Here is an 18,743-nt window from a genome sequence, read left to right on the forward strand (position 1 = left end):
GATGGTGTCTCTCTGGACATCACATCAGGTCCAACAGGCACCACGTAGGGACAACCTTGCAGCACTTACTAAACGCTCCACAGGGGGGCAGCTCAAGACCTCGGAGCAAGGCTGTTTCGTGGCAGAATGTCCACACCACGGCCCGGCCCGTAAATATCACCCCTTCCTTGCTCAAGCCCATAACCTTTGGGAGATGATGAGTACAGCCTGTTTGCGGGGTGAGGGGCGTTTACGGACTGCCCTGCGAGCACAAGGAGCCCAGCCTCGGACTGTCACAGGCCAGGGTCAGATCTTTTGAACTCCCTCTCTTAGGGACCATGTTAGGGCTTTTTTTTTTTTTTTAAGATTTTATTTACTTATTTGACAGAGAGAGACACATTGAGAGAGGGAGCACAAACAGGGGAAGGGTCAGAGGGAGAAGCAGACTCCCCGATGAGCAGAGAGCCTGATGCGGGGCTCGATCCCAGGACCCGGGGATCATGACCCGAGCTCAAGGCAGTCACTTAATGACTGAGCCCTCCATGGCCTCCCATGTTAGGGCTTTACTAATACAGAGGATGCCTGGTGGGCTCGTCAGTAGAGGATATGACTCTTAATCTCCAGGTCGTGGGCTCAAGCTCCACCTTGGTACAGAACCTACTTCAAATAAAAATTAAAGAAAATATTTTTTAAAAACTGGGTTTCCAGAAGGGACGAGGTATGAGCAGGTGAGCTGCAAAGGAGGGTCAACCTAATGACAATTGTCCCTCAGCTTCCCACATGGAGATAAAATTAGGCCCAAATATTTTTTTTGTTTGTTTGTTTTGTTTTGTTCATTTGACACAGAGAGAGAGATCACAAGCTGGCAGAGAGGCAGGCAGAGGGAGAGGGGGAAGCAGGCTCCCCGCTGAGCAGAGAACCCGCATCCCAGGACCCTGAGATCATGACCTGAGCCGAAGGCAGAGGTTTAACCCACTGAACCACCCAGGCGCCCCCCAAATGGTTTTTCAAAGAGGTCGACATAGAAATTCCATCTGACCCAGCAACTCCACTCCTGACACACACCCAAAAGAATTCAAAGCAAGGACTGGGACAGTGCCACGTTCACAGCATCTCTATCCACAGTAGACAGAAGGTGGGTATAACCCACGTGTCCATCAACAGATAAATGGATAAACAGATGCTTAGACACACGATGGAACATGATTTCATCTTTAGAAGGAATGAGATTTTGATCTATGCTGTTCCATGCATGGACCTTGAAAACAGGGAAATAATCCAAACAAGCAAAAAAAAAAAAAAGTCAAACACTGTATGATTCCACCTCCATGAAGGACCTAGAACAGGCAAATTCATAGAAACAGAGAGAGGTTCGCAGGCACAGGGGCTGGGCGCGGGGGGAAGGAATTCCTGTGTGGGGTTCAGAGCTATGCCGGGGACAACGGAAGATTTCTGGGCAAGGATGATGCTCAACGTTTCGAAATGAAGGCACTGAAATACGCGTACGGATGACTGCAATGGCAGCTACCACCTGAGGTGTATTTCAGTGCAATAAAAAAGAGAGGAAAAGAAAAAAAGCCAGTCCAGAGCACGGACGTGCACCGGCCCTCTGAACCCCCATGTCCCACCCACGGTGACGGGGGTCAGACAGAGGGACCCGGCAGCCGAGATCCCACCACAAGGAAGAGGCGAGAAGAGCAAAAACCCGAGCCCTTGTCCCAGCCCAGAGCCACCTTCTCTCTCTGCCACGTTTCTTACTTGATGAGCAGTAAACAGATTTCCTTCTTCAGAAAAAAAAATAATGAATTGTGTTTACATAGAAAACTGTGTGTTGTCTGCAGACACCCTTCCCGACCATCTGCTCTGCGACCCGGCCGGGATCCACAGCCTCCCCTCTGGGAGAGATCTGAGCGAATTCTCCCCGGGGCTCCTGCAGGACCGCCACTCCCCACCTTGCAATTTGTTTCAACACTCCCTGGGCTCTCCTGGAGTGGGGAGTGCTTTTCCCATTCTCTGAACCCTCTATTTATTTTTTTAAATTTATTTATTTTAAGTGATCTCTACACCCGACGTGGGGCTCTAACTCATGACCCCGAGATCCAGAGTCGAGAGCTCCACCAACAGAGCCAGCTGCACGCCCACGTTCTCTGAACCCTTGAGAGTATCTGCCCCATTCCCTCACACGAGTGAAATGCCGTCTGTACCACAGGCTTATTTTTATGCTTGTGGGAGAGTCGTGATTTTCTGTTCTCCTGAAAATTCTCTTCGTCACCGCCCGGCGTACCAAGAGGGTGCCGCTGAGAGACTGGGCAGGGTCGGGGAGGGGGGTGTGGGCAGGGGCTTCCTGGGCAAAAGCCTGAGATTTCTGGCTTCACTGACCAGACCCCCCAGGGCCCCTGGGGTTTGCAACTTCTTGTCCTTGTTACATGTCGAAGGGTATTTGGCAGGAACCTGATGAGAGGGAGTTTTCCTGGGGGGCGGGTGCTGTGTAATCCTGGCACGGAGAGATGCCGGTTCAGGGAGCTGAGTTTGGGAAATGTCTTCCGCGCCTCCAAAGCTTGGGTTTCTGGTTGTCCTCAGTTTACCAATGAAATGTCCGCTCCTCCAAGGCGGAGTGCTCGGGGCATCCGTGGGCTGGAATGGCAGTAGCTTCCGTGGAGGGTCCGGCAGATTTGTTGAACCGACGTCCCGTGGCACCTGGACAAGGCCACACCAGCTGTGGACGGCAAGGACCTGTGCTGCCCATGGGAGTCCGTGCACTCTGAACCTTGAGTATTTACAACAGAACCGAAAACCAGAAATTCGCAACATTGAGGGGCTCCTGGGTGGCTCAGTGGGTTAAGCCTCTGCCTTTGGCTCAGGTCATGATCTCGGGGTCCTGGGATCGAGTCCCGTGTGGTGTCAGGCTCCCTGCTCAGTGGGGAGCCTGCTTTTCCCTCTCCCTCTGCCTCTCTCTCAAATAAATAAATCTCTCTTAAAAAAAAAAAAAAAAAAAGATTAGCCACATTGATTCAAAAGTGTGGAGAAGTCACCTAGGACAAACAGAAGCCAGGGATGTCCCAAGACCCAAGCATCCCTGGGATGGGGGTGGGGCTGGGATACTCCAGAAGTGGTGCTGCCACTCACCTGGGACAGGAGGGGACACCCTGGGTTCTCCCACCCGGTACCCTCAGCCTTCCAGTCAGGACCACTCTGTGACCAACTCCAGAAGGAGGCTAAGGCATGCGGAGGCTGTCGCCGACCTTGCAGGAAAGTCTGAGCCCAACGCACTGGCGAGGACATGCAGAGCAAGGGGTCTTAGAGCAGGACGTGTCCTTCCCATCCTCAGGGACTTGAACCCAGACCCGTCTCGCCAGCAGTGTGGAAACAGACAGGGCATCGTCACCGTGTGATGACGCAGGCACAGAATATTCCAGAAAGTCATATGCATAAGGGCATCTGACAACCACGAGGTTTCAAAACTCTGAAAATCTTCTCCAGAACTATTTTAAATGTTCAGAGGAACGTCCTTAAACAAAACCCGCCTGGAGCTGATGTGGTCAAAAACAGCCCAAGGAAGCTTTTAGAAAAATCTGTGCTGCTAATGCAAGATTCTTCGCCTCTGAAATGCAACCCAGTTCCCACATCCTTGTGTCAAGTGTGCACGAAGATATGCAAAAGGAGATTTCTTTTTTTTTTAAAGATTTTATTTATTTATTTGACAGAGATCACAAGTAGGCAGAGGCAGGCAGAGAGAGAGGGAGGGAAGCAGGCTCCCCGCTGAGCAGAGAGCCCGACGCGGGGCTCGATCCCAGGATCCTGGGATCATGATCTGAGCCGAAGGCAGAAGCTTTAACCCACTGAGCCACTCAGGTGCCCCACAAAAGGAGATTTCAACGGTGATTTCTTTTCAAGTTTATTTATTTAAGTAACATCTATGCCCAATGCGGGGCTCAAACTCGGGACCCGCAGCTCTCGCATGTCCCCGGCTCTCAGGACTGAGCCAGCCCGGTGCCTGACGGTGACTGTCTACGGCCACGACAACCTGCACCTTCCACGCCTCAGGGGCTCTGGGCAGCGGCCAGGCGCTTCTTGATGAAGTGGCTCACCAGGCGCTGTGGCCGCTCCTGGTACTCGACCAGCACCTCGTGGGGGCTGCTGATCTGGTCGCCCTCCAGGCGGTCGAGCAGAGTGACACACACCACGGCCACTGCAGAAGCAAACCCCACGTCACGGCCGAGCACCGGCTTCCTCACCTCATTCCCCAGGGCAGACGAGGTGTCCGCTCGGCCGTCCCGCAGGGGTGCCCTGCTGTCCCCCTCGATCCCTCCCAGCCGCCACCTCCTAAAGCAGCTCGCGAGCAAGGCCATCGAAAGCCCGGCGTCTGGGAATTCCGGAAGGCTGCGCTGGACGCTGCGGGGGAGCCTGGGCACGTGGGGGCGGACTAACCCCAAGTCAGAAACCTCAGGCGCTCTGAGAGCAGGTTCACGGCCGCGTCCGCAGCCTCCTGACCGGAGCCCAGGTGGGTCTTTCTCTTGCCTCAAGGAACCTTGCGTTGGGGCAGGGTGGCTGGAAAGCCGGTGCTGCCGGCGGGCGGGGGGTGTTGGGTGAGGGGGGCGGGAGGAGGAGCTGGACGCGGGTGTGGGGGCTGCGCCGTGCAGGAGGGACCCCGACGACCGCACGCCGGCCTACCTGGGATATTACACGCGCCACACACGGCGGCCACGACCGAGGACTCCATCTCGATGTTGCAGATGCCCGCGGCCTGGGCCTCCTTCAAGTACTTCTGCTTGTCCTTCTCCGTGTAGGAGCAGAGAGCGCCGTCCAGACGGCCTTGCCCTGAAGACACGTGGAGATGCGCCAACGCTGACCCTGCTGTGCTCACCACTGGCACGTAGTATGCACCTGCATGCCAGGATGGTGCTACCCACTCCGGACCCCTCCCGGCCCTGCACACTCCTAAGCAGCGCCCTCCAGGCACCGCGGAAACGCGGAAGAGATGGGACCCCCGAGCAGGACGGAGACCCCCCTCCGTCACCTTCATAGAAATCTGAGGTGCACATGGTGTTCCCCAGGACAGTGGGGAACGTGAGCAGTTCCAAAGCGCACTGCATGAGCTCTTGCGCCACCTTCTCGTCCAGACGCGTCCTCCGAACCACCGGCTTCCCCAGCACCATCTGCTCGAACACCGGCTTGAAGGAGGCATCCACCGCCTGCTGGGTGATGACCACGGAGCCAGGCTTCAGACCTGAAGAGAGAAGCAGGTGTGGTGGGCACACAGGGCAGATGGGGAGGGCACGGCAGAGTGCGCGCAGAAAGGAAAATGACCCGTCTACACCCCACAACGCGGGACACCCGGTCAGGTTGTAAAAGGAGACCGCTTGGGATGTACTTTCTACATCAAATTCTTGTTTTCTGATGATGGAAGTCACACATGAGGGCCGCGGAGAATACAGAAGAAAAAAGGGCAAGAATGAGACTGCTGGGGGCCCCCGTCCCCGTTACATATTCCTAGTCCTCCAGTCCTTGCTGATTGTAACTGGCACGCCACCACTCAGCTGACCACAGTGCCCTCACCTGGTCCCTGCTTAGTGCTTTTTCATTATTTAAGATTTCAAATAACTACAGAGGTAGAATAGTCCAAGGAAACCCCTGTCCAGGGGTGCATGTGTGGCTCCGTGGTTAAGTGTCTGCCTTGGGTTCAGGTCCTGATCCCAGGGTCCTGGGATTGAATCCCGTGTCAGGCTCCCTGCTCAGCGGGAAGTCTGCTTCTCCCCATCTCTCTGTCCCTCACCCTCCTGCTCCTGTTCTTTCTCTCTGCCAAGTAAATAAATAAAATATTTTTTTAAAAAAGGAACCCCTGTGCACCCCAAACCCAGCTCCAGCACCTTCTGACTCCCAGCCCATGCCCTCTCATTCTGATCCCGGCCATGCTAGGGTTCTGCTTCCCAAGTTTGCCGGGCATACCTTCCCGGGGCATTTTCGCGTTTGTAGGGACCTCGCTCTACTCCTAGTCTTTGATCCTGTGATACCGTTGTGTGGGATGTGACCATGAGGCTTTCTGGATACTTACCTGAATGGGAAGTTGGGCTTCTTCAACACGGAGGAAGGAGGGAGGAGGAAGCCGGGGGATCATTCTGGAGCCCCCACGTCGGCTGTTTCCATGAAACGTTACAAAGCATGTTGTGCTCCCTGAGTATTTATCTGGACTCTCTCCTGTGCTGTTCTGATCCCTGTTCTGGTCAGTGTTCTGCTCCCACCCTGGGGCTGACCCTGCAAAGCGCTCGGCTGCTGGCCATCCTTCCCTCATAAGCCCGGGGAGTTCTCGCCCCTTCTGCTGTCTGCATCGCCCTCAAGCTGGGGCGTGCATGCCCCTCCCAGAGGGGACGGGTGACAGGGACGCTACTGCAGGCTCCTCTCTCGGGCAGCTCCAACCCCAGGGCGGGAATGTCAAAGTCAGAGAGCCCGCAGCTTACTTAAAGCAAACGTGCCCCACATCCCGTCCTCTGTACCTCTCTCTGTGGCTTTCAGAGACAAAGCAAAACATGCTCAGAGACCAGCCTGGGGACCCTTTAGGCAACTGAAGGACACTTAACTTTGTGTTCCATCTCTCTCTGTGATTTTCCTGTTGGTTTTCTCCTACGGTGGTTCGAATCCTTGCAGGAATAGGAAAGCGCAGAGGACAGGAGAAAGGCAGAGAAGCGGTTAGAAGGGAGCGAGGCAGGAAGACAAGGAGGCTCCGAGCGCATCACCCCAGGAGGACGAGGCCCTGCAAGGCAGGCCCAGCAACTTTCCGCGACCTGTTTCTGGGGGGAGGGTTGGGAGAAGCGGCTGGGCGAAAATAACAGAACGAGCTTCTTTTCCTGCTTCCTGATTATGCGCCGAGTCCCCAAGCCCGCCCTGCACGGGGCCTCCCGCAGGAGGGTTTCGGGTCCTCTCGCGTGCGGGATGCTGGCCCCAGGCGGAGGCCCTCGGCACACTTACCGATGCCGCCGGACGTGCCGATGCGGATGACGGTGACGTCGGAGCAGCGGGCGTGGTACAGCAGCTTGATGAGCTCGTGCAGCATGATGGAGGTGGACGGGATGCCGATGCCGTGCTGGAACCGGGGAGAGACGCCACATTACGTCGGGGTAGGGGTGCCTCTCGGCCCGTCAAACTGGCAGTCAGAGAAGACGGACTTCCAAATGTGACTTTGGGATATGCCAAAGCCTGCACACAGGTCACACGGTGGTGACACAGGTCGCCGTCCCATAAAGCTCAGTGGGGAAGCAACAGCCTGCTCCCATCACCTGGAACCGAACACCGTCTCCGTACCCCGGAGTGCTCTGAACGGCTGCTCGCCGTGCCCACTCTGACAGAGGACACAGAGGTTGAGGGGACCCGGCCCATGGGTGCAGAGGGCAGGCGTGGGGGCCGGCCGAGCCTGAGGCCCAAGCCCCGCGCCAGGTCAGGTACTCACGCTGACAGACAGCACGGGGCCCACTTTGAACATGGCGTAGCGGTCCGTCCCCTTGCAGATGTTGGGATACTCTGCACCTGGGTGGTCGAGGCCCAGCTCCTTGGCCATGTATTTGGCGAAGGCCTCCATCCGGGTAGGGCTTCCCCCAATACACACAAACTGCAGCCAGAAAACAGAGCCCGTTAGTCCGGGCATGGTGCACATCTTCGAAGCAGGGCTCCCTCCAATGGGGGCCCCCGACTAACGTCAATGTCACCTAGATGTTGCTGGAAAGGAAGCTCCCTGATCCCAGCCCAGAGCTACCGTGTCTGGGGAGCCCCGTGGTGGGTGCTTCTGTGAGTGACTCAGACGCTGGTGATTTCGATGTTCACCCAGTTTGAGAGGTACTGACCGGCTCATGGGATCACGGCTCCATGCACGACCCCCTGTGGAATCCGTCCCACACAATCCAGAAAAACCAGAGACCCTTGCTCTCCCTGGGGAGGTAATTCTGGCTTCCATGCCTGCCCAGTCCCTGTCCATCCTGTGCACAGCTTGGTCGGCATCCTGGAGGGAGCCTAGGTCTGGAATAAAATGACGCGGGCTCCTCACTGTGCAATCAGGACCCCAGAGCCCCTCTGCAAAATGGGCTTCTAACCAACACCTCCCCATCCGTCCAAGAGCCAGACGGCCACGGCATAGAAACAGCCAGGAGCCCAGTGGGGGCTGGGGAACGGGGAGCTCTCACATGGGTGGTCGGCTCTAGACACAGAAAACCTTTCTTATGCAAAGCACTACATACAAAAACTTATTTTTCATTGTGTTTTGCCCACGGGGGAAATGTATATAAACCAGTTTCAAGGAGTTTGATGATGAAAGAATGATTCCTCTCTAAACATGACAAACAATGCTTCCATAGCCTGGAAAAAATTATAGGTTAAATTCTAATACATGGAAAGCAAATAAATTAAGACCACAATCACAGCCAAGGAAACCATCAACATGATGACAAAGCTACTGAGTGGGAGACGATGTCTGCATATGACATGTGCAAGTCACTATCCAAAACGTACAACAGACCTACACAACTCAACAGCAAAATAAACCAAATAATCTGATTTTTAAAAATGACCTGAAAAGACATTTCTCCAAAGAAGACATTCCAATGGGAACAGACACATGAAAAGACACTCCACATGACTTGGAATTGGGGAACTACAAATCAAATCACAGTGAGATGCCACCTCACACCTGTCAGAATGGCCAAAATCAACAACAGATGAAACAGCAGGTGTTGGCGAGGATGGGGAGAAAGGGGAACCCTCGTTCTGTTGCTGGGAATGCACACTAGTGCAGCCGTTCTAGAAAACACTATGGAGGATCCTGAAAAAATTAAAAATAGAAATACCATATGATCTAGTAATTCTACTACTGGGCATTTACCCAAGGAAAATGAAAACACTAATCAAGAAGTTATATGCAAGGGTGCCTGGGTGGCTCAGTCGTTAAGCATCTGCCTTCCACTCGGGTCCTGATCTCAGGCTCCTGGGATTGAGTCCTGCCTCAGTGGGAAGCCTGCTTCTCCCTCTGCCCTCTGCCCCTCCCTGCTCATGCTCTCTCTCTCTCCCTCCCCTCACCAAACCGGTGGTTGCCCAAGGGGAAAGGGTAGGTGGAAAAGTGAAAGAGATAAGGGGATTAAGAGACATAAACTTTCAGTTGCAAAAGAAGATGAAAAGTGCAGTGTAGGGAAGGTGCTCAACAGGACAGTGATAATATTGTTTGGTCATAGATGATCACATTATCCTGGCAAGCACTGAGCACACAACTGCTAAATCGCCATATTGTAGGCCTGAAACTAAGTATATTAATACTTCAATTCGCAGAGTACTACTAGCATAAGTCAGCAGATCAAATCCCTCTTATAAAAGAAGAACACATGGGGAGTTGGCTCATGGTTTGAAATGAACACAGCAGCGCTGCTGGGACAGACCCCAAGGAGCAGCAAGGAATTTCTGAGCCACCGGTCGTTTTGATTTTGAATCTAAACACGAGTCCATCTGTACCCGCAGGGATCAGACATTTCAAACCTCCTGGGCCAGGATAAACCAGCCCGGAGGAACTCAGGACTCTGCGGAAGGGGCAGGGGAAAGGACTAGAAGGATAAGTGTGCACAGCAAATCACAAGCAGACACATGTAATTACTCACTCATGATCCCTTGCTCCTCTACAGAATGTTCTGTGTCCCCTTTTCCCTCTTCTCTCACTGGAGCATTAGGAAATGTATTGTGTGTGGTTTCCATTATACACTGAGCTTGTAAAAGATTACTTAGGGACCAATATGCAGAACTTCTAAGTCTTCTTTCACCCATTAGTTTATATATTTTAAAAGTAACAATTTGTAAAAATCTGGTGAAGATAAAACTTTTTTTTTATGCATGTGAATGAAAACATTTAAATAAAAAAAAAAACTTTCTTTTTTTTAAGATTTTATTTTTACATTATCTCCACATCCAACCTGGGGCTCGAACTCGAACTCACGACCCCGAGATCAAGAGTTGGCAAGCCAGCCAAGGGACCCCCTGGTGAAGGTATCACTTGATGATCCAGTCCTCTGTCACCAAGTCCACCCATGCCATCCACGAGGAGGCTGACCTTAAGGCAAACCCCAAGCTCAAAGCCTTGCTTTTTACCTTCACATCTCCGAACATCATGGGGAAGTCGTGTGTGCTGGTGCTGAGACTGAAATGGTAGAGGACGTCTTCTTTCATTGCTGCTACATTTGGGTTGGTGGGTTGTACGAGGTGGTCACTATACAAAACAGGAAGGTGAAAGGTTGATGGAGCACCAGCACCCAGCGGCTGCCGTAACAGAAGTGCCCCGTGTCGGCGAGATGCATGTAGCATGTAGTGGGGTGAGCTGGGCTGCTGTGAACCACAAATGCTCTCCCTTCCCTGTCTCCATTCTGCCCCTCCTCCTTCCCCATATCCCTTCCCTCTCACCCCAGGCCCCTGCTTGGAGGCTCATCAGAAAGAGCTCAAAAGAGCACAGGAAAGTACAAAGATCAAGACGCTAAATCACCCCGGAGAAAGAGTTCAGCCAGTTGCTACCCAACCCCAGTTCATTCAACACATGACCCTGGCTTTATTTTGAAAATAATACATTCACATAGGAAATACGGATGGAAAAAGAAGTGCCTCTAGTTGTCCCTTCCAGAGATAACCTTTCCTATCTGTACACCTTGTATTTAATTTTTCTTGCCTTATTGCATTAGCCAGTGCTTCTGAGTGATTTCCAGTGGAGCACCTACTTCGGAAAGGAAATGCGAAATGAGATAAGACATCTTTCCATTTTGGTTTTCTTTTCAGTGGTTTTCACTTTCCACTTGAAAAGATGTGCGACTCCTGTTATTATTTCTACCAGACAGCACACTGTCTGGCCTAGAACAGGGGTCAGCAAACTTTTTTCATAAAATGCCAGATAGTAAATATTTTTAGTTTTGCAGGTCACAGGGGTCTTGTCATGATTCAACCCAGCTGTTGTCACATGAGAGCAAGTGGGATTGTGTTCCAATAAAACTTTATTTGCACAAGCAGGTGTACTGGTCTACACTGCATACCCAGCTTGCCAACCTTACACACACCTCCTTTGACGTCTACACCTGCCTGACTCCCATGGGCAGCAGTGCTCCCCCAAACCCTCGTCCGCCGGGCCCCAGGGGTGCTGGGACATGCATGGATCCCTGAGTCAGGATACTCCAGACCTTCTCGTTCTTCTTTCTGAGCCTGACTTTCTGTCCAGAACCCACGGATCTGTCCCCTCCTCAATCTAACTCTGAACAAAAAGAAAGAAAAGATACAAGAGAAGCAGCTTGCAGTGGTCTGTGACTTGGAAGCAAGGACATGGCAGGCCTCCTCAGCGTGACGTTCCTGTGACTCAGGCCCCCAGGGCGGCAACCACTTCCTTGGCAGGGGGGAGTTGGGGGAGTGTTCAGAAGGTGTGTCTAATATTTCAAAAGCTAACTGGAAACACATATTCCCCAACCAAACAAGCACTCTGGATAGCCCTAATGCCAATTTCTTTCCCTTTCTTTCTTTCTTTCTTTCTCTCTTTCTAATTTTTGCCACAGGGGCGACAACGGGGTGATTTCCCTGGAAAGCAAGTCATCTGTAAACTGCTGGCAAGTCAGTCATGAGTCCACACCCACTCAGAGCACCAGCCCTGCCCCAGCCCCTCAAGACCGAGTCTGCTCCGAGGTGCTGGAGATGTGGCAGGGAAAACAGCGGTAAGCTGTAGTCAGAGCAGTGGTATACATGCCACCCAAGTGAGCACTGGTGGCTTCTGGGAGCTAGGGAGCCAGGGAAGGACAGGATCTGGCTTGCTCACCAGCAGCCCGGAGTAGGTTTGGGGTTTGGGGTCTGGGTGGCTCTCAGCCTCTTCATCCACTCCCATACTCCCCGCAGCTGCAAGGAAAGCTCTGACCTCACACCTTATGTTGTAAGATCCTCTAGTGACAGTATCGCTGACATGGGTGGCTCCTACACCCTTTCCGGATGTCGTGAGCACAGGGGGACTGAGTGCAGGCTGACGGGAAGAGTCAGAGCTCACAAAACAGGACGTGATTGCGACAACTCTGCCACGTATTTCAACATATTTCAACTTCTTTTCGCTCTCTGATTCCAGATAGAGAAGGGGAAGGAAACAGGCTCTAACTGATGGACAGCAATGGTTTTTAAGCACAGTAACTGGGCACCGTAGCCCAAGGAACCAGAACAGCTTTCAGTGGACTTCTGGAAAGGTTCTAAAATAACACATCAAAGACCTTACTTGGAAACCTGGTTCTCTATTCTAGATACAGTTTCCAGTTACTTTAGCTTGCCTGATGCTGTCACTGTATTCATTTCACAAACACTCCTGGAACACCTGCTTCGGAAAGGAAATGAGAAATGAGTGACAATTAGCGCAGGATGGGGACAGGAGCTCCGGGACCGGAAGAGAGGAGGGCGGGAGTCTGGGGCAGGGAGGGAGGCAGGGACCCACACGGGGCCCTGCGCTGGGCACAAGGAGGACAGAGCGGTACCGGGGGTGGGGGCAGGAGGTGCTGACCTCGCTGCAGACACAATGTTACTAATTCCGGGCCAGCAAGTACTTCTGCACTGAAAGGTGAGCAGCCAGAAGCTGGGAGCTGGCACTATCCCCACCCTAGAGGCTCACTTTCAAGATTAGTATCTTTCCAAAAAGAAAAAAGGAGGGGTGCCTGGGGGCTCAGTCGTTTGAGTGTCTGACTCTTGGTTTCTGCTCTGGTCATGATCTCAGGGTTGGGCAGTCGAGCCCTGTGTTAGGCTCCACGTTCAGCAGGGAGTCAGCCCAAGATTCTCTCTCTCTCTGCCCCTCCCCCCACTCTTTCTCTCTCTAAAATTAAATAAAATCTTGAAAAACTTAGACTTTTTCACAAGAGGCTGCACCCCTGAGCTGGCCTTTGAGCTCCCGACACCACACCTACCTCTCAGCCAGGGGGATGGCAAGAAGCCAGAGGTTGGTGATGGCAGTGGTGAGGGAGGGCAGGGCGGTGACCAAGCACAGGGCAGGGCAGGGGGAGTGCAGCTGAGTCCCGTCCATGCCCTTGATGCCTCACGCTCCCTTCTCAGCCTCATTTCAACCCCACCCCTCCACCAGCATCCGAGGGGCCCAGAAAGGGGACGGGGAAGTTTGGGTTGCAGTGACTTGGAACGGTTAAAACTTTATCTCTGCGGTCCGGTCCACGAGGCAGCCCGAAATGTGAGAATGGCCGTCCCAGCCTCCAGGGAGGGATGGAGAAGGATAGGGGTCCGTGCGGGATCTCCACCACGTGAGAGTCCAGGGAGGCCCAAGGAGGACATGGGGAATGCCTGAACATCCTTCCCCAAGAGACGGCCCAGGAGCCCAGCTCCAGGGTTCCCCGAGGGCCACACACAACCCCAGGGTTGTCGAAGAGGAAGCCAACAGGGCCGGCCGATCCCCTGCGGCACAGGTGGGGGACATGGGGGGTGGGGAGCGAGGAAACCAAAATCCCACTGGATTCAAAGCCCACGTAGGAATCATGATGAAGGCAGGAATTCTCCCGTGGCCCACCTAGCACAAATACCACAGATACACCTGTGAGCGGGGCCACAGCATCCCGGGACGGAGTTCTGGAAAACCACGAAGAAAGAATTTAAGATTCAGAACCCCGACAGAGCTGGGAGACAGCAGGGCTGTGCTGCACAAGAGAGGCCTGTCTGGCTGAGACCTCGCGGCGTCGGGGCCTCCGGACCTCTCCTGCTGGGTCCCAGTCTCCGTCTGGAGAATCAAACATGTTCCTGTATGGTTCCCCCCGGGAAAACGTGTGTCACCAAGTAATCACAATAACCCCCGAAATGCGACCTGGCCCACTGCCGGCTAGAGCCTCACCTGTGATTGTCGCCTTTCTTTGTCTGGGACCCCGAGGAAGCCATTGTCTCAATGGAGGCAGGAGCCTAGGAGAAAACAACACGGAGTACTATTTCAGAATACACCCAGGCACATACAAAATCTCACCACTTTCTTTGGCAAAACTCTACTGGAATGGGGCAGCGTCGAACTGAAAGTAGGAATGCATCTTCAGGATCTGGGAGAGACTTTTCCTTTTATTTGTTAAAGATTTTATTTATATATGTAAGAGAGAGAGCATGAGCAGTGGGGAGAGGCAGAGGGACAAGCAGGCTTCCCACTGAGCAGGGAGCCCGACGCAGGACTCGATCCCAGGACCCCGGGATGGTGAACTGAGCCCAAGGCAGACGCTTCACCGACTGAGCCCCCCAGGTGCCCCGCAGGTGGTCACTGACCATTTTTAGCAAATTCTGAAACCCAGAGAAAATGAGAAGCCGCAACACTTCCAACCCCCAGCTTACTCTGATGGGCTTCAGTCCCTAACAGCCTCCCAACGGACCCCCTTTCCTCCTTACAAATCGTGCCTCTCCTTGGTTTCCACGGCTGCTGTGTCCTGAATTAGAATTCGCTTTCATTCCTGAATAAAGCCATTAGCTGCTGGTAAAGTATGTGGCCGCAGCTCTTTCTAGGGTTAATGTGACTTGGTGATCAGAGGTGGGAGCTGGAGGAGACTCAGGGGCTGGTGAGGAGACAGGTCCTTGAGCCACGGGGCTGCTGGGCCCCCTGCTTTCTCACCAACGCTGGGGTTGGAGACAAGTGTTCTCCTGCATTTGGAGCCCCATGCTTTGTGCTCAAGCCCTTTAGGCTCTGTTCCAGATTTACCAAGGCCTTGGCATTTTTCTTTCTTTTGTTTTTTGTTTTGTTTTGTTTTGTTTTTTTAAGCAGGTCTGAGAACATTCATTTGGCCTACAGTCTGATTCAGAGGGTGTCTGATGGAAGCACATTGACCTTGGGTCTGAGTTCTGTTTGGGATTGGGCCGCCCTTCCAGAAACGGTGCAGCTGTTACTTCTGGAACCAGGCTGTTCCTGAAAAGCCTCAAAGAAATGGGATCCCAGTTATCAAAATGCTTTGAGGGGGCCCCCCTTCCGCCCACCACTGGAACTGCGGCCAGCATTAGGTTTAGAAATGATGGTCCCTCAGCACACAGGTTTATAAAAAAACAGACTGACTTAACCAGTAGTAATTCAGACTCCCAATGGCCATCATGGGGAACTTCCCATCTCCCCAAAGTTAATTTTCTCAAAGCTGAATTGGACAACCTCGGTCCTAAAATTGACAAAACGAAACAAGATTCCTTCTACAATTGGTACTTTGAAGCTTCCAAGCTCTATCAGAATCCAGAATTGCCTCTCTCTAAAATACAGTTTGTAAACTAAATGAGGCAAACAATTAAAAAGGGGAAAAGGGGGACGCCTGGGTAGCTGGGTTAGTTCAGGGACTGACTCTTGATTTCAGCTCAGGTCATGATCTCAGGGTCTTGAGATCGAGCCCCGAGGTCGGGCTCTGCACTCAGCCTGGAATCTGCTTGTCCCTCTGCTCCTGCCCCTAGTCCCTCCCTCCCTCTCTCTCTCTCAAATAAATCTTAAAATATAAAAAAAAATAAAAATAAAAAGGAGAAAGGGGGGTCTTCTGAGACCTCTTCCCTCCCCCATTTCTCTGTCCACAGAGGCAAGGCTGCCATCTTGCCCTCAGGCCCTGGAGCCTTCTGCCCTATCTTCACCCCTAGCCTTGCCATCCTTCTGTCAAACCCTCTTTTCCTCTGATGCTCCCTCCGCTCCCTCCTCTCCCGAACCTATCAAAACCCCCGTTCCTTCGAAGCTAGGTCTTCTGGGGATGTACACATACCCCCCACTTTTCTAAGTTCCCCGGACTAAGGCTGAACTTTGAGGTAAAGAGGTTCCCTGAAGTGCCCGAGGCCCCCCATGGGTTGGCTGAAAAACTTAACAGCGACTCAGCCCGACCCACCAGGTTTCTGGGCTTGGTAGCGCATGGTCCACCGGCTTCTGGCTGAGGGCCAGCCCAAGCATTGGATGAAACCAGCCTAATGGGAACACCCTGAGTGGGATTTTAGACAAACAGAACCCGAATCTTGGCAAGATGCTAGAACATTCGCAGGATGTCGTCACCGAGCACTCACAATGGCGTGGTGCAGACCTCAGGCTTGCACACAGACGCCCGATGGACCCGTTCCCGAATGTTACGACCAACTCCAAACTGACTTTAACGAAAATTCCAGTCTTCCTTTTAACTCTTTGTTCATGAGTGGGCTGATGTGGGATCTTTTACTTTTCATTAAAAGGCCCAGGATAGAGTGGGAAACAAGGTCTGCCCCCAGATTCAGTGACCCTGGCAAACCAGCTTGCTCACACCCTAGCTGAGTCACCTACAGGAAAGGCCACTAAATGCCCAATGTTCACATCCATCCGGTGAAGGCCCCTGAGCAAAAAGCCTAGTTTCTGCTGTCACTGCCTGGGACCGGGACAACAGAGGAAGGACTCTTCGAGATTTAAGCTCTTCGACCTCCGATTCGTTCCCAGAGCTGGGGCTCTTTAATGAACTCAAGGAAGCCACTCTCCAGCTTCAGAATGCATCTCCCTCCTTAGTGACTCAGGACCTACATGCTCAATGCCCAGCCCCATGGTGGCAGAGCAGCCCCTCCGAGGGGCAAACACTTCAAACAGTGGGGGTCTCCCACCGACCTCAGCAGGTTCCCCCCTCTGAACCCACTCCCTCGGAGGGGTACCCGCTCTTTTCTCCTCAGTCCCTCTGCCCCTACTCCCTGGGCTGGGATTCCTTACAAAAGTATCGTGCCAGAATTCCTTCCTCCCTGAAGGGGAAGATAATTCTAGAATCTGACGGCAGTGATCAAAATAGCCAACCAGGGGATTAGATGACGCTCTGATGTCTTTTATCTGCTCTGCCTCTGGCGGGACCATCGAGGAGTCTGGGAACACCCATCATTTATTTCTACTGGATCAGCTAACACCCTCTTTCTGGGCAAAATCTTCAGCTAATAATGGTAAAATCCACAGCGCAGCTCCCAAGATTGAGCTAGATCGCTCAAAACCTCTCCCTAGAATTAATCAATGTCCTAAAAATACAGAAGCCCTTCAGGGCCTCAAGCCCGTGACAGAGAATTTTGAGGCTCAGGGCCTCACGATCCCCTGTACCAGTCCCTGTCACACCCCTGCTTTACCTGGGAGGAAACCCAGCATCCAGGGACGGACCTTTGTCCGAGGCCCTGCTATTCCTAACCCCTATGTGCTGCTGGCACCCACTCCCACTGCAAGCGAAGTTTCCACGGTAACTGGCCTGGGGGGTGCTTGGTTAGAACTCCGGTCGGTAAAGATAGCCCATGTCTTTCTGCCTTCACTTGGGGAGAACAGCAGGACACCCCGGCAGTCACGCCCCAGGGTGACCCCGAGGGTCCTTCAAAGGCTGACTTGGATGACACAAAGTTTTCAACAAGCTGGACTTGGTTACAATGTGTAGAATATTTGCTCTTCCGCTCCCTTCCCAGACGTCTTCACAGGGAGGCAGTGTCCCCCGTCAAACTTCTGACCTGAAAGGGACCTACAGTCTCCAAAGAAAAGTTGCAGTTTCCACCAAGCCAGGCTCAGTATTTATGGTACCTGGTATCCAAAAGATGACTTGATGGGGACCCAGGCAGACTCGAAGGCTTCCTGAATTTCCCAAAACCGAAAACCAAGCGCCAATCAGGAGGCTTCCCAGGGTTGGCTGGCTATTTTCCACACTGGATTCCACACTTGCCCCTCATGGCTCAGGCTGTATAATCTTTACTAAAAAAGGACAAACTTGACCCTATTATTTGGAAAGAGGCAGACGACATGGTCTTTGAGACTTTAAAGAAAGTCTAACCAAATGCTCTGCCCTCAGACATCCTAATTATCAACAGCCTTTTTCCCTCCGGGAAGGGGATACCCTTGGAGTGCTCACCTCCAAAAACACAGGGACCACCATGGCATCAAAGCCAAAAATTAGGCCCTGTGGCTGGGGGCCATACCCCGGGCCTCAAGGCCATTCCTGCTACTGCCCTCTTATTAGTTAAGGTCACTGCAGAAATTGTTACCCTACCTGTGCCCCACACAGAAGCCCTGCCAAATTCTCCTGACGTTCAAGCCTTTTTAGTCAGGGGACTCCTGGGGGGCTCAGTAGGTTAAGCGTCTGCCTTTGGCTCAGGTCATGATCTAAGGCCCTGGGATGGAGCCCCATGTCAGGCTCCCTGCTCATTGGGGAGTCTGCTTCTCCCTCTCTCTCTCCTCCTCACTCATGCTGTTACTATCTCATCTCTCTCTCTCTCTTTCTCTCTCTCTCAAATAAATAAAATCTTTTATCTATTTTTTTTAAAAGACTTTTCAGCCAGTCACCTCACCTCCTATGACACCCTCCTGGTAACCACTCCTCTTACAACAATAACCCTTTCTGGTCCCAGGAGCCTCATCTTTCTCCCCTCCTTCCAGGATAAACCCCTCCCCCTCCAGGACAGCTTCACCTGGACAGATCACCTGGTGACTCCTGGTAACCATTTCCAGGGACCTGCTCTAACCAGTGCAGACTTTTCACGGTTTCCTGATGGTTTCTTATTTAAAGGATGAGATATCGTACTGGGTTTGCTGTTGCAAATCCCTGACACCCTCCTGGTAACCACTCCTCTTACAACAATAACCCTTTCTGGTCCCAGGAGCCTCATCTTTCTCCCCTCCTTCCAGGATAAACCCCTCCCCCTCCAGGACAGCTTCACCTGGACAGATCACCTGGTGACTCCTGGTAACCATTTCCAGGGACCTGCTCTAACCAGTGCAGACTTTTCACGGTTTCCTGATGGTTTCTTATTTAAAGGATGAGATATCGTACTGGGTTTGCTGTTGCAAATCCCTG

General features: G+C 52.7%; 1 protein-coding gene across 1 annotated transcript in view; it reads right to left on the reverse strand.

Annotated features, from left to right (window-relative positions):
* Positions 1-3,866: 3,866 nt before the first annotated feature.
* The window catches only part of LOC111157050 (uridine phosphorylase 1), an 18,629-nt gene continuing 3,752 nt past the window's right edge, over positions 3,867-18,743 (reverse strand). The window contains exons 3-9 of the mRNA XM_022518262.1: positions 13,826-13,890; positions 10,090-10,207; positions 7,421-7,579; positions 6,943-7,057; positions 4,997-5,206; positions 4,651-4,797; positions 3,867-4,168 (exon numbers count right to left, since the gene is read on the reverse strand). Coding sequence (XP_022373970.1) covers positions 4,020-4,168; positions 4,651-4,797; positions 4,997-5,206; positions 6,943-7,057; positions 7,421-7,579; positions 10,090-10,207; positions 13,826-13,869 — 942 coding nt within the window. The 5' untranslated portion in view covers positions 13,870-13,890 and the 3' untranslated portion in view covers positions 3,867-4,019. The remainder of the gene's footprint in view (positions 4,169-4,650; positions 4,798-4,996; positions 5,207-6,942; positions 7,058-7,420; positions 7,580-10,089; positions 10,208-13,825; positions 13,891-18,743) is intronic.

The sequence above is a fragment of the Enhydra lutris genome, unplaced genomic scaffold, assembly GCF_002288905.1.
Source record: "Enhydra lutris kenyoni isolate GAN:26980312 unplaced genomic scaffold, ASM228890v2 scaffoldscaffold51, whole genome shotgun sequence".
Taxonomy (NCBI): domain Eukaryota; kingdom Metazoa; phylum Chordata; class Mammalia; order Carnivora; family Mustelidae; genus Enhydra; species Enhydra lutris.